The sequence below is a fragment of the Homarus americanus genome, unplaced genomic scaffold, assembly GCF_018991925.1.
Source record: "Homarus americanus isolate GMGI-L3 unplaced genomic scaffold, GMGI_Hamer_2.0 scaffold32583, whole genome shotgun sequence".
NCBI lineage: Eukaryota > Metazoa > Arthropoda > Malacostraca > Decapoda > Nephropidae > Homarus > Homarus americanus.
Window position 1 is genome coordinate 14,420,595 of NW_024713129.1, and position 16,272 is coordinate 14,436,866.

The window sequence follows — 16,272 nt, forward strand, 5'->3', positions numbered from 1 at the left end:
GTGGACTGGTGGTGCCGTCAGTCGTCTGCTCGCTTCAGATCTAACGGGTGGGGCAGGCAGGCGGGGCTTTGTAGTGCCGTGTTGTCTTGTGAGAGGCTCAGTGTGGAAGGCGGTAGTTAATTCGCCTTTTCTTCTTGTTCGACCGTCAAATCTTCATACAGTAGCCATGTCGGTTATGACAATTAGGCTATCCAAAGCCGAGGGTACACCCTGGGGCTTCAGACTGCAGGGAGGCAAAGACTTCGCTACACCTCTCTGTGTTCAAAAGGTAAGATTAACAAACATCCTCTTATTTATAATGACTCAGTAACCCAGAATTGCAAATAAATATATAAGTTTAAAGCAAATTTAAGCTTGGATACTTATTTAAATCTGCAACATGTATAATGAAGGACTCGGTAACGCGTTTGGGTCACAACTCCATCTTCGCGACTCTTTATACTGAACTCTGAATATTGTTGAGATATTACTATATACCTCTCGCTAGTTTCCTCTGTAATAGTCTCCTAAAATGGAAATAAGAGAAGGGATAATGTGAAAGATATTTGAGGGGTAGGCGGTGTGAGGGAGACTGTCTGGGAGTAAAGCCATTTAAGGTAGTGTTGGGAGGTGGGTGTCATCTTCCCCCCACCATGCACCCACTACCTACACACACACACACACACACACACACACACACACACTACACACACACACACACACACACACACACACACACACACACACTACACACACACACACACCCACACACCCACCCACACACACACACACACACCACACACACACACACACACCACACACACCACACCTACACACACACACACACACACTACCCACACACACACACACACACCACCACCCACACACACACACACCCACACACACACACACACACACACACACACACACCACACACACACACACACACACACCACACACACACACACACACACACACACACACCCACACACACACACACACACACACACACACACACACACACACACACACACACACACACACACACACACACACACACACACACACACACACACACACACACACACACACACACACACACACACACACACACACACACACACACACACACACACACACACACACACACACACACACACACACACACACACACACACACACACACACACACACCACACACACACACACCACACACACACACACACACACACACACACACACACACACACTACACACACACACACACCTACACACACCTACACACACACCTACCACACACACACCCACACACACACACACTACCACACCTACACACACACACTACCTACACACACACACACACACACCCACTACCTACACACACACTACCTACACACACACACACACACACTACCTACACACACCCACTACCTACATACACACACATTCAGCTGATCTTCGTATTGGATTAAAATTTGTTGGCATTTACGATAAGACCATTCAGTGTTGGATTTACAATTTAAAATGTTTAGTTTAAAGAAAGCGTTGTTTTTTTGGGGACTTAAGTTTAAAGAGTTTTCAACGCTGGATCAGGGGTTTGGGACTTTTCAGAGAGACGAATAATTAATTTTGGACTTCACTTTAAAGTTTTTTTAATTTGTTGGGTCACGGTTGGCCAGGGAGCTTATGACACTCCACTGGACGTCAAGGGTGGATGGATCTTATTCACATATTCCTGCATCATAATCTCCCATAAGTTATACATATAAACATACATGCACGTTTTTCTCCCAGGACAAGTAAACAGGACAATAAGTAAACTTGTTTTATAACCAGGATGAACTAGGGATGGCTCTACGGGGACAATGGTGCTTGGTGTATCACGTACTGGAGAATATTCAACCAGGTGTGAGTTAATTTAGTTGAGGCAGGTTTTCGGTTGATGGGTTAATGGATAGTAACTTAGGGAAGGGGCGTGGATGTGAATGATGAGGTTCGACTAAAGGAATGGATAGTCAGCCAATAATTACCGATAGATATTTAAATCGCTGATAACTAGATAATTGGAAATGTGTAGCATATATATACGTGTAGAAAACTAGGAATGTTATAGTAATTTCTATAAAGGTTTACTCCCATATAGACAGTACCATCTACTGTTTGCCTACTGTGCAATAATACGGTCACGATCCACATGGCTGTGTGCTTTTGATGTCACTATTCACACTACTGTAGCCTAACTGTGCTTGAATTTCGTAAAAAAAATATATATATAATTCAATTCCCGAGTTCCTGAGTTTCTTATCTATCTCCAGGGCATCCAGAATATTTTATCTTTTTGAGGGAGACAGTGAAGTTGTTGTGTTGGTAGTGTGGTAGTACAGGGTGTGGTGGAGGATATTGGTGGTGTGGTAGTGGAAGTGTTGTTATCTTGGTGTTATGTTAGTGGAGGTTTGTTGGTTTGGTAATACAGGATGTGGTGGTGTAGTAGTGAAGGATGATTTTTGGTCATATACACATAATTAACGTCTTCTGTACTGTACATACACGGATTTAAAAACATCATGGTGCCACTTTTGAACCTCTGTAGTGACTTTAATGGTATACACGCATTTAGGAAGCAGGGGATCTTGTTTCCACTATAAATATTAAGGAACAAACGGCTATCTGTTGTGAGTGATTGTGTATATATACTGTACATGGGCAGCAGAAACTATATCAAGGAGTAAGTGGGCGAGGAGAGACAACTTGGCGTCAGGTTGGCGTAGGCGATGATGCATCCTGGTGTTGAAGGAGTCACTGATTCTTATGATAACTTTTTCCTTGTTCTGCAGCCCTCAGTTATCACGATGCAGTGTATTGATATAGTATAATTATTCCTGAAAAAGTACCAAATACGTTTGTCTGAATGTTATGTATAATTTGTAATACAATAAAAAAGAATGTTGTTGGTAGTCGGTGAGAGCAGCGTGAATGTCTTCTGTTGTCAAGGTTTGTTATGCACCGTGTCAGGATAACCTGTTCTGGGGTCCGTCACCTGCATACTTGTTATTTTTTCCTAATATAGTTGTACCTTTTGACACTGTTATTTGGTGACTGTAATAGGAGTCTTGAAACCTATTGTGTAGACGTCATTTATCAGTGAATTGTGATTTTCATAAACTAACAGCTGTGGATATTGTGAGTACGGTTGTTGCTGATGTCATTAAGCTGATTCCAAGCGTAACTGGTCCATGTACGCGAGGACGGCTACAGCGGTAATCAATATACATATGTCGGTATAATCATAAGTTGGTGGTAAGAATCAGAATATGGCTACACAAGTACACATGTATCGTCGTTTGAGGAGTACGTGTAAAAGCCAGTTAATAGTGTTGTGAGTAGGTTAGTTGGAATGTGTTGGCGTGAGAGGTGCCCCCGGAGAGACGGCCACTTACTGCTGGTTGAGCTGGTGTGGGCGGAGGGTGATGTGTTGGTGCCAACCCTGGCGGCTTACCTTCATAAGAGACACCCGACCTGTTAGCCCTCTCCCCCAGCCTGCCTGCTTGTGTAAACTAAGCTGCTCACCATTGTCCATCATCAATCTCTTCTCTTACTGCTACGAATATAAAATTTTTACCCCCACTAATTGTCTTTCGTAATAATATACATTTCTCGCTTGAGCAATTTGCCGTCAATTGTCAACTTAAAGAACATTTTTTAATAGGCCACAAGATATGTTAGTTTAAAAGCCAGAGTAGTTGAGAGTGGTGTGGGCACTGATGAGGCTAAACATAGGTAACCCACTTCACTGTGCAGCTTGGCTGTTGGCGTCAGTGGGTAAACTCCTCACTAACAGTGACTAGGACGGTGGCTCTCTTGTTCCTGCAGCTGGCGACCCCACCACCACCACTCCCCCATACACTACGAATAACACCAATGATGATATAAAGATAGAAGATGAGATTAACGTAATTATTCATTAGCACAAAAGACATGGAGGAACATATACCTCTAAAGCAGTTGTCCACGCCACTACACCTCTTCCGCTACAGTTGGCATTATCAGAGCAGAGAACAGACAGTCCATCAGCATTATTGATACTGAAGAATAGTACTCAGAGGGCGAGACAATTCAACACCCTCTTAATATATTCTAAACCCATAAGTACACTCGTACACCCACATGCTATACACTTACACCCACGCGTCTTGGTAGATTAGCAGTTATGTTCCAAGGGATTAAATTACTCGCCAAACTTCCTCTTCCCTGCATAGCCTAGTGTTCACCATCTTGTGTTTTATCGTCATATATATATTGAATTACAAAGAAGGAAGTCTGATTTGTCATTATTTAATAGAGTTAATTTTTAGCCTAATTGGTGGAGGAATAGAAGATAATACTGGAAAATGCAAAGGCGGCGTCAGGGAAACCTCGCTAGTGGTAGTGGTGTTGGCTTGGTTGGCCGGCGAGGCTGTATTTTCTCGGCGTGGGGTAAAATTAGACGTGATATCAGGCAGCCAGGACTTTGTAAACCTTAGTCGTTGTTCTCACACTCCTCCCCTCCACTCACTCCTTCACCTTCCGTCACTCCCCCTCCGCTGTACTGTATATACTGTACATCAGGTTTTAATGATTTTTAGTCCACTTGTAAAAACCTTCTTGTGTGTGAGTGTAACGGTTCCTCAGCCCACCCGCACCCAAACTGCCTTACCCTCAATTTCCAAATATGGACTCTCTCATTCATGCATCTGTAATTGTACACCTCGGCGATAGAGAGAGAGATATATTGCCCAAGCGATTATGAATATTCTTTTAAAAACCGAAAGTGGTTAAAGGAGTAATTACAATATACTGTAGATCTGTTTGGCAGGTTCTCTACACTGCATAACAAGCCATATTTTCTGTGGACTTGGCAGGCAGATAGCTTGTCACACTTCTCTAGAACTTTAGGTGGGTGATGAAATGGTGGTAGGTGGGATGGTGGTAGTGGTAGGTGGGATGGTGGTAGTGGTGGGTGGGATGGTGGTAGTGGTAGGTGGGATGGTGGTAGTGGTGGGTGGGATGGTGGTAGTGGTAGGTGGGATGGTGGTAGTGGTGGGTGGGATGGTGGTAGTGGTAGGTGGGATGGTGGTGGGATGGTGGTAGGTGGGATGGTAGGTGGTGGGTGGGATGGTGGTAGTGGTAGGTGGGATGGTGGGGTGGGATGGTGGTAGTGGTGGGTGGGATGGTGGTAGTGGTGGTGGGATGGTGGTGGTGGGTGGGATGGTGTGGCAGTGGTGGTGGTGGGATGGTGGTAGTGGGTGTGGGTGGCATGGTGGTAGTGGTGGGTGGGATGGTGGTGGGTGGGATGGCGGTGGTGGGTGTGGGTGGGATGGTGGTAGTGGTGGTGGTGGGGTAGGTGGAATGGTGGTAGTGGTGTGGTGGTGGAAGAGTGGTGGTGGTGGGTGGGTGGCAGTGGTGGGTGGGTGGTGGTGGTGGTAGGTGGGGTGGTGGTGGTGGTGGTGGGTGGGATGGTGGTGGGTGGTGGTGGTGATGGTAGATGGTTGGGTGGGTGGGATGGTGGTGGTAGTGGTGGGTGGGATGGTGGTATGGTGGTAGGGGGTGGGATGGTGGTGGGAGTGGTAGGTGGGATGGTGGTAGGTGGGACGGGGAGGTGGGATGGCGGTGGTAGTGGTGGGATGGTGGTAGTGGTGGGTATGGTGGTGGGTGGGGGATGGTGGTGGTGGTGGTGGTGGGATGGGGTAGTAGGTGGGATGGTGGTGGTGGTAGTGGTGGGTGGGAGGTGGTGGGTGGTGGGGTGGGATGGTGGTAGTGGTGGTGTGGTGGGTGGGATGGCGGTAGTGTAGGTGGGATGGGTGGTAGTGGTGGGTGGATGGTGGTGAGGTGGGGGTGGTAGTGGTGGGTGGGATGGTGGTAGTGGTAGGTGGGTGGTGGGTGGTGGTGGTGGGATGGTGGTAGTGGTAGGTGGTGGTGGTAGTGGTGGGTGGGATGGTGGTAGTGGTAGTGTGATGGTGGTAGGTGGGATGGTGGTAGTGGTAGGTGGGATGGTGGTAGTAGTTGGTTTGGTATGGTGTTTATGATGGGTTCGGTATGGTGTTTATGGTGGGTTCGGAGTGGTGATGATGGCTGATACAGTGTGGTAGTGATGGTTCTGTCTGGTAAACAAAATCCCAGTTCCAATGTTAAACGACGGACAGATTACCACGCATAAAGATAGACCAAATCCCTACTCTACTTCTCTGAATTTTAAAATTATCAGTTTATCTTAAGCCAAAGCTTAATTTCTCATGCGATACTGTGCTGCCTGTGAAGAGAAGTCGTAGAAAGCGTAGTACGCTGGGAGCAACAATTACCGTACCTGACCAACTGACTGACTTGGTAAACGTCTTGGTGAAATCGTGGTGACGAATATTTCCCCAGGATAACTTTCCTATGTTCGACGTGGAATTTGCTGCCGCCGTTGGTTTGGTGGACTCACGTTCCGGCCTCACGTATTTGTAGTCTGATTTATGTACCGAATGCCGTGAGTTGATGCACACACACACACACACACACACATCCTTTTATGCAAGTAAATCACTGTAGGTGCGCGTGATCTAGGTATATGCTGATAACCACAAGGAAAGAAGAAAACACGAAGTTCCCAATCGCTTTCGTGTAATTCACATCTTCAGGGGTGAGTACATTCTGTATATAGGTATCCGAACAATGGTAAATAACGAGTCGAATCACCTAGACTTATATCCATCCGGGTTCGTTAAGCCCAAAGACACTTGACAAAAGAAAGGTAAAACTCGTGCAAGTATAAAGGAATTACACAGTTTCTTTGGACTTGAAAACGAGAAATGTCCGGGTAAGGAATGTGTGAGGTCAAAGTGGTCAGACACCTGTGGCTTGTGGTGCTTGCCGTTTAACCTTGTTAAGGAGGCAATCTTATATTCGCAGTAGGATTGAGACGATTGCAAGATTTTAGTGATGCGTAATGCGTAGGTTTATTTATTTATCTTATTTTTAGAAAAACTCAGTTACTGTGGATGATTTTACCATACTTCGTGTATGTGATCCCGGGTTCAGAGGTGAGAAGTGATAGCTGTGATTTAGCTGGTATAAATCACCGTGTGCAGTGTACCACCAGCCGCCCCAGTTATACACAGTTGTTGGGGAAGCCTCAGGGCACGTGTGTGTAGGTGCAGGGTAAGGTGAGGCAGGCTGACCCCAAGTGCTGAAAAGGAATCTCAGTGTTTACGTCACTCAAGTGGTAACATAGTTTCTGCCGCACTAGGTTAAATGTCTTAACAGTGAGCAGTCATCTTATTACTGATGTTTTAAGCTTGCTCTAGTCAGAATGCTGCACATGCTTGTTATGTGTTTGGTATGCCGTGGCATAATGTAAGGCCCGGTGACTGTATATTAAAGAGGAAAAAGAATAATTAGCATAAAGGGTGGGTGAGGTTGACCGCGTGCAGGGATACACAAAGCCTCCATCAGAGTAGCAGTGTTGCCAGACACCAATGTAAATGGCTGGATATTTTTGCACACGATCAGCCGTGTTTTTCACCCTTCACGCCCTAACATTACTGCTTAGATACAATAATTAAGATACTTTTACACGTAATATCATATGACAGTTGAAACAAACAGTAAAGCTGTGATATGTAATAAGGGTTACACTGTGAGTATGGTCACATCACCTAACCCTTTCTGCCGTACAACGCTTTTCATTCACAGCCATTTGCATACTATTGTGAGGCGGCAGAAATAATGGTGTTTTATGGTTGTATCTGCTCGGTGGACCACTTGTATTACAGCGTATTTCTGGATTCTGAATATATGTCGTTGTGGTGTATAGTGATTATTTTATTACACTGGTGGTGATGGGCGATGGCATGTCCGGGACGCGTTGCCTCCCGCCCTCACACCTCTTGTGTATTTTAAACTTTACGACCTCCCTTTTCACACTAGAGGGTCTTATTTGGTCATTTAAGGATAGTATCTAGTACGGGACTACTCCTAGGAGATGATAGAGAGATAGAGAGAGAGTTTGTTGGTTGTTTCTCGAGTGGAGCAGCGCGCGGGGTGGCATTTGTGTATGTGCGATGGTTGGCTGGTACACCCCGACACCTACAGACAACTAAGAAACACTGCGCTATGCTGGGTGTCTGTGTGTAACTGTTTGTTGGTATTTCTTCAGTACCTTATTATCTAGTGTTTAAAATTTGTATAACAATTTCAATGTAGTTTGTGTCAAGAGGTCGCCTTGAAAATGACCCCAATATTAGTGTTAGCTTTTGAAATGACGCTTACATTACACGACACTTAATGCTAACAAAACAAATATGTATATCCCTCCTCTTGTATCCACACCTGAAGATGATGTCCGCTCTGTACTGCTGGGTTCATTGTTTGTGTAGTAATTTTGTGCATTTGGTTCCTAAAGGGGTTGTCAGTATTGTTTCTCCAGTTCCCTGTGTGATATATTGATGGCGAGTATTTTGTTTTTAGATGTGACAGGCTTCGTTGTAGAATTTTTCGCCATTTAGATTAAGTTAGGTAAAGTTTGGTTAGTTTAGGTAAGGTAAATTTAGATTAGTTTGGTTAGGTTAGGTTGAATTAGGCTTTCCGTACTAGGTATGGAGGTAAAATTAGGTAACTGGGCTACCTCATATAATTAGGCTATTAGGTCTAAATTAGGTCATGTTGATTTTAAAGGAAAGATAAATTAGATCAGGAAAATTACTTTGATTTGATGGAGTGATTTATCCCTCCCGGTATTATGGTGTTAATGTAATGGTCGTGTGGTGGTGGTAGTGGTTGAGTGGTGGTGGGGAATGGCAAGTGGTAGATGTATACTGTATAGTTAGGTGGCGTCACTATGCTGAAGCACGACCCACGCCGCCCACTACCGCCCACTACCGCCCATTCCTCAGTGCTCACCTGGCTTCGAGTTACATCACCTCTTACCTCTAGTTACACAAACGTTCTCTTACTCCTCATTTCTATCAGAAAATAGTGTCTAGTTGGGCCGGGTTATTATGGAATGTTTACATCTCGGCTTGGTTGGTTATAGCAGCTTTGGATGCGGGTTTTACCCCTTGGTGACTGTGCCTTTATAAATGAAGATAAAAGAATGTATCTACTTGTTGGGTTTAGACTGAGTCACAAAGGTATCTGAATTACTTAAACCCTTTGAGTCCTGCAGGTTAAACCATCGTCGTCAAAGGGTTTTAAACCATTATCCTCAAAGGGTTAAACCACTCTCCTCAAAAGGTTAAACCACTCTCCTCAAAGGGATAAACCACCATCCTCAAAGGGTTAAACCATCACCCTCAAAGGGTTAAACCATTATCCTCAAAGGGTTAAACCACTCTCCTCAAAGGGATAAACCATTATCCTCAAAGGGTTAAACCATTATCCTCAAAGGGTTAAACCACTCTCCTCAAAGGGATAAACCACCATCCTCAAAGGGTTAAACCATTATCCTCAAAGGGTTAAACCACTCTCCTCAAAGGGATAAACCACCATCCTCAAAGGGTTAAACCATTATCCTCAAAGGGTTAAACCATTATCCTCAAAGGGTTAAACCATTATCCTCAAAGGGTTAAACCACTCTCCTCAAAGGGATAAACCATTATCCTCAAAGGGTTAAACCATTATCCTCAAAGGGTTAAACCACTCTCCTCAAAGGGGTTAAACCACCATCCTCAAAGGGGTTAAACCATCATCCTCAAAGGGTTAAACCATTATCCTCAAAGGGTTAAACCATCATCCTCAATGGTTAAACCATCATCCTCAAAGGGCTTAAACCATCGTCATCAAAGGGTTAAATACGTTCACTGACCACTAGTAAGGAAACAGATATAACGAATATTTTCTAAGTTCTTGCGCGTTGATATTGTAAAATTTCCCCGTGTAATTATTAAATATTTTGAACGTTTTAATTTTGTTTACATTCTTACCTGTGCCGTATGATTGTCACAGGTAGATCAGTGTAATAATTCATATGATAGCGATACTGTATGCACCTGTTAGGTTACCTGGACTAATTAAGAATTTTATGGTTGATTGGGTAAATGGTAATTAATCAATAATCCTGGTGGAGTCGTAGTGATATTGGTTGCAGTGTTGGGAGGATTGATAGTCCAGTGGGTGAGCTTGGTAGGAGGGCAGTCGTGATGGTGGTTACTCTAGGCCGGTGATAGTGGTTGTTGTTATGGTGATAGTGGTTGTTGTTGTTATGGTGATAGTGGGTGTTGTTGTTGTAAGTTTAAGCTGGTAGGGGGGGTTGGCATGGCTGGACTGGGGATGGTTGTGGCTAGGCTAGGATGGTGATTGTTGTTGTAGGTTTAGGTTGGTGGTGGTTGGTTGGTTGGCTAGGCTATAAGCTAAGGATGGTTGTGGCTAGGCTAGGATGGTGATTGTTGTTGTAAGTTTAGGTTGGTGGTGGTTGGTTGGTTGGCAAGGCTATAAGCTAAGGATGGTTGTGGCTAGGCTATAAGCTAAGGATGGTTGTGGCTAGGCTAGGGTGTTGATAGTGGTTGTGATAAAGATACTCCATTTATAGCGCTGTTGAGATGACTTTCAGACAGTGTTTACGAGAGAACTTGTTGTGTGTAAGCTTATCTAGGAGTAACTGAGGGAAGGATAGTTATTTACGCGATAAATCACTATTGTAAGCGCCATCTTTGTCATTTTGGTGGCGGGTCTGCACTAGGAAGGTGTGATCAGCCTCCCATCATCCCTGTCTCCCAGTGGATTTGTGCCCGAGGAGAACCTATTGTTGTGTCCCAAATATAAAGTGATTTAGTCTTATAAAGGGATCCGTGTGACAATTAGTGTAACCTAACCTAACCTTGCCTTCCCTAACCTAACCTTGCCTTCCCTAACCTAACCTTGCCTAACCTAACCTAACCTAACCTTGCCTAGCCTAGCCTAGCCTAGCCTAGCCTAGCCTAACCTAACCTAACCTTGCCTAACCTAACTTGACCTTGCCTAACCTAACTTGACCTTACACACACCCTTGAGAACAACAGTAAGGAGCGTTAGTGTTGTGGAATGATACACCTGGCGCTTGTGTCAGCCAGGTGGAGGAGGACATTACTGGCGTTACTCTGCCCACCTCTCTGTGATGGGGGGCTCTTGCTGTTCTTTTTATCTGAAGGTGCAGAGTGTTCCCGACTATGGACGGTGAAATAGGCGAGGTCACTGACACAGGGAAGGTCGTTTGAGAGCTTAGGGTTTTTATAGAATAGCAGGAGTTGGTAAAGCTGTGATGCATTCTGTCTTTGGTGTCATGGTAGGTGTAGTTGGGATGCGCAATCAAAGACAAAAGTCGTGTCATGGTTTTGTCCGAAGATTAAATATAACTCGTGAAACATGTGGTAGCCCCGGGCCTACCACAAGGCGGAGCGCACCAAAAGTTTACCTCTTCGGTATATGTTTTCACCAAATTTCACGACACGACTTTTGCCTTTTATTGTACAGTGACAAGGGTCGATGAGGTTGGTTAGGTTAGGTTGGGTCAGGGAAATTTGGTCAATCAGAGCTTATTGCGTCACTATTCAATACGCCTCTTGACTAAGGGGGGGGGAGGGCTTGTTCGTTTAGGATGTAAGAAGTGCAAGGCTGTAATGTATGGCCCGAGTGTAGTAGTAGTAGGAGAAGTAGCATCATACACCCTTCCCTCGCGACCCACACTTATACTCCTAACCTAACCTAACCTAACCTAACCTAACCTACTTCTTCCTCTTGTTTCTTTTCTCTGTTTATTTCCATTCCGATTACAGTGTGTTTTTGCACCTCATAGACTGTATCTTTATTTCCCTATTCCTCGACACAGTGTTGTGTGTGGAGGCTGGGTTGAGTCACACCTCCTCCTGCTGGTACACTGTCAGCATGGCCAACAGAAGACTAACGCAGCGTGACTCCCTCCCAGAACAGGTTTTCGTCAAGCATATTCATAGGTCGCCGGTAGTCCCCTTCGTCAGCTACCCCTTTCAGTCCTCCTGCTGTACATCATTCGTTCTGCCGTGTGTGTGTGTGTGTGTGTGTGTGTGTGGAGATTTTGTGAGGGGTTAGGGCGGGGCAGCAGGGAGGGCGAGGGGGTTAGTAGGGGAAAGTCTTTTAGTGCCCTGCCTCCACTCACTCCCTCGTCTCTCCGTTTATTTCGCGAACTTAAGTTAGGTTCTTGTGTCGGTTTAATAAAAAGGATGACTTATTATAACTAAAACATATTGACGAATTGTCGCGATACTGTGTGTGTGAGGACAGGTCCAACAATGTCATTTCAACTTTGAATCATCTCCATTGTTTAAGGTGGCATGACATTGCTTTTTAGGATTATCAAAGTCCTTTTTACACACACACACACACACACACACACACACACACACACACACACACACACACACACATCCCGGAAACAATTAATGTCAACATTTATCCCCAGTATGACCTCTTAACGGCTGGTGGGTAATAGACTGCCAGCAGGAATTCAGAAACGAGCGTTGCAGTCATTTGTGTTGGTGAGGTTGAGTAAGACAACACGATACACTAGACGTCAGAAGTGAGTGTGTTGGTTGTGGCTGTGTACCATAGAGAGCAGCAGCCAAGGTTTGTGCTGGGTCGAAAACTTGGTGATCGTGTCTACGCCTTGGTATGTGTGAGTGTGGTCACGACACTCCCTCACCTACTGTATGTGTAGTCACAACACGGTCACACCCACGACTGTTTCACCCAAGCATGACGTCCACGACAACACTGTTATCAGGGGGGTGAGGTCCTCCGGTGTCGTGGACCAGGGGGGTGAGGTCCTCCGGTGTCGTGGACCAGGGGGGTGAGGCCCTGACATTCGTCCTTGACCTCCCTGACGGAGCCAGTCGCTGATAACCAAAGATGGCGGGTCGCTTTGGCTGCCTTCTTAACCTGAGTGACGTCCTCCTTAACTCAGGTGTGGTCACCCTCACGTCCCTCCCCGCACACTTTCTCTTTATAGTCAGATAAGATGGTCTTAAGGTATAAGTAAGTAAAACCCGTTCCTGGCTTTTCCACCCACCACCACCAGGGCAGCTTCAGGGCTTTCTCCGCCGGTGCACGAGGGTGTGGGGCGGAGGGGAGGGGGGAGGGGAGGGGAGGGAGTAGTTTTAGACGTGGTATTCTCCTCCAGTGTGGCAGAAGGAGACTTGGCGCCCACGTTAACATAGATGTAGTGAGGTTGTGTGAGGGGAGGGAGGCAGTGTATGTGTGAGGGGAGGGAGGCAGTGTGGGTACAGGGTGTCGCAGCTCCGTCTCATTTAATGTCTTCCTTCATCCATTTCCAGACCCCGATCTAGTGAAGCCACACCTCTGCCACCCCACCCCCCTATCCAGGCATGCCCTCCACTGCCCCCTAGCAGAGCCACACCCCTCCACCGCCCTAGCAGAGCCACACCCCTCCACCGCCCCATCAAGCCCACACACCCTCCACCGCCCCCTATCAGAGCCACACCTCCACTGCCCCTATCAGAGCCACACCCTCCACCCCCCTAGCAGAGCCACCTTCCCACCGCCCCTATCAGAGCCCACCCTCCACCCGCCCCCTGTAGAGCCACACCCCTCCACCGCCCCTATCAGAGCCACACCCCCTCCACCGCCCCTAGCAGAGCCACCCCTCCACCCTATCAGAGCCACACCCCTCCACCGCCCCTAGCAGAACCCACCCTCACTGCCCCCTAGTAGAGCACACCCTCCACCGCCCCTAGCAGAGCCACACCCCTCCCCCCCCCTAGCAGAGCCACCCCTTCCCGCCCCTAGCAGAGCACACCCCTCCCACTGCCCCTAATCCAACCCACCCCTCCCCACCCCCGCCCCCTGTGAACACACCTCCACTGCCCCCCAGAGCCACACCCCTCACCCCCCCTAGCAGAGCCACCCCTTCCCACCCTTTCCTCTAAGTTACACGGTCGTTGCGCCATCACGCGGGGGCGTGTGGTGTTGGGGAAGCAGAGGAAGGAAGGCAGTAGTGAATCTGTTGGTCGTGGATATTTCTGTACATGGTGGTGGCAGCCTTATGGTTCCTTGTCTCATGTTCCTCGGATCCTCCTTACCTCTCGGGCTTCACCTCCTCTTATTTCACTTTTATATTATTAGTCCAGAAGGTGTTTACTCGGCGGTGTAAGTACAGATAGTTCAGATTAACTAGTTGGTCGGCGCCGCAACCTCTACCGTAAACAGGAGACAAACACTATAAACTAGACGTACACACACACACACACACACACACACACACACACACACACACACACACAAAAACCAAAATATTAACACACACACACACACACACCACACACACACACACGTACACACACACACACACACTACACACACACACACACACACACACACACACACACACACACACACACACACACACACGTACACACACACACACACACACACACACACACACACACACACTAACTATACTGACTCTATATATCAGGTAAGGTTTGATATATGATATATACTGATACAGACCATAAACTGGATGAGACAGACAGACAAGACATGCTTACATAAATATTAATAAGAGGCTATATAAAACCAGCCCACCCCAATACCATCACCAACACCACCACCAACACCACCAACACCACCACCAATACCATCACCAACACCACCAACACCACCACCAACACCACCACCACCACCACCACCACCAATACCATCACCAACACCACCACCAACACCACCAACACCACCACCAATACCACTACCAACACCACCAACACCACCACCCACCACCACCACCACCACCACCACCACCAATACCATCACCAACACCACCACCAACACCACCAACACCACCACCAACCATCACCAACACCACCCAACACCACCACAACACCACCACCACCACCAAACCCCACCAACACCACCAACACCACCACCAACACCACCAACACCACCACCAACACCATCACCACCACCACACCACCACCAACACCACCACCACCACCACCAATACCATCACCAACACCACCACCAACACCACCAACACCACCACCAATACCACCACCAACACCACCAACACCACCACCAATACCATCACCAACACCACCACCAACACCACCAACACCACCACCACACCATCACCAACACCACCAACACCACCACCAACACCACCACACCCACCACCACCAACAACAACACCACCACCAACACCACCAACACCACCACCAACACCACCACACACCATCACCAACACCACCACCAACACCACCAATACCACCAACACCACCACACCAACACCACCACCAACACCACCACCACCACCACCACCAACACCACACCACCATCACCAACACCACCACCAACACCACCACCACCACACCACCAACAACACCAACACCAACACCAACACCACCAACACCACCAACACCACCAATGCCACACCAACACCACCAATACCATCACCAACACCACCACCAACACCACCACCAACACCACCACACCACCAACACCACCACCACAACACCACACACCAACACCACCACCACCAACACCACCACCACCACCACACCACCAACACCACCACCAACACCACCACCAACACCACCACCAACACCACAACACCACCACCACCACCACCACCACCAACACCACCAACACCCACCACCACCACCACCAACACCACCAACACCATCACCAACACCATCACCAACACCACCAATACCAACACCACCAATACCATCACCAACACCACCAACACCACCACCAACACCACCACACCAATACCATCACCAACACCACCACCACCACCACCACCACCAACACCACCAACACCACCACCAACACCACCAACACCATCACCAACACCACCAATACCAACACCACCAATACCATCACCAACACCACCACCATAACACAAGATTAAACTGTCCACCAAAATAATATTTACATAGAGTTACAACAAGTTTCTGGGTACATGAATTACAGTATTACAAGATACAGTTGAAGTTAGTTACAAATGAAGTGAATTAAGTTGGGTATGTAATGGTATGTGGGTACAGGATTTCCTAAGTTGGGATTTGTTTGGGTGTGATGTACAGTGAAAGACAAAAGTCGTGTCGTGAAATTTGGTGAAAACATATACCGAAGAGGTAAACTTTTGGTGCGCTCAGCCTTGTGGTAGGCCTGGGGCTCTCATAATGTTTCACGGGTTATATTTAATCTTCGGACAAAACCAGGACACGACTTTTGTCTTTGATTATACTACCTCTGCTAAATGGCCGAACTTGGGATATCCACTGAAATGTTCGTCTTATATATAGTTAA

General features: G+C 47.0%; 1 protein-coding gene across 21 annotated transcripts in view; it reads left to right on the top strand.

The window, feature by feature from the left end:
* Positions 1-6: 6 nt before the first annotated feature.
* The window catches only part of LOC121868070 (PDZ and LIM domain protein Zasp-like), a 108,067-nt gene continuing 91,801 nt past the window's right edge, over positions 7-16,272 (top strand). For 13 of the 21 annotated variants that reach the window (XM_042368345.1, XM_042368466.1, XM_042368356.1 and 10 more), the window contains exon 1: positions 9-268. In XM_042368345.1, the coding sequence (XP_042224279.1) occupies positions 167-268 (102 nt within the window). In that variant the 5' untranslated portion in view covers positions 9-166. Of the gene's footprint in view, positions 269-16,272 lie in introns of all 21 variants that reach the window. The other 8 variants (XM_042368360.1, XM_042368372.1, XM_042368365.1 and 5 more) reach the window with 2 other exon arrangements.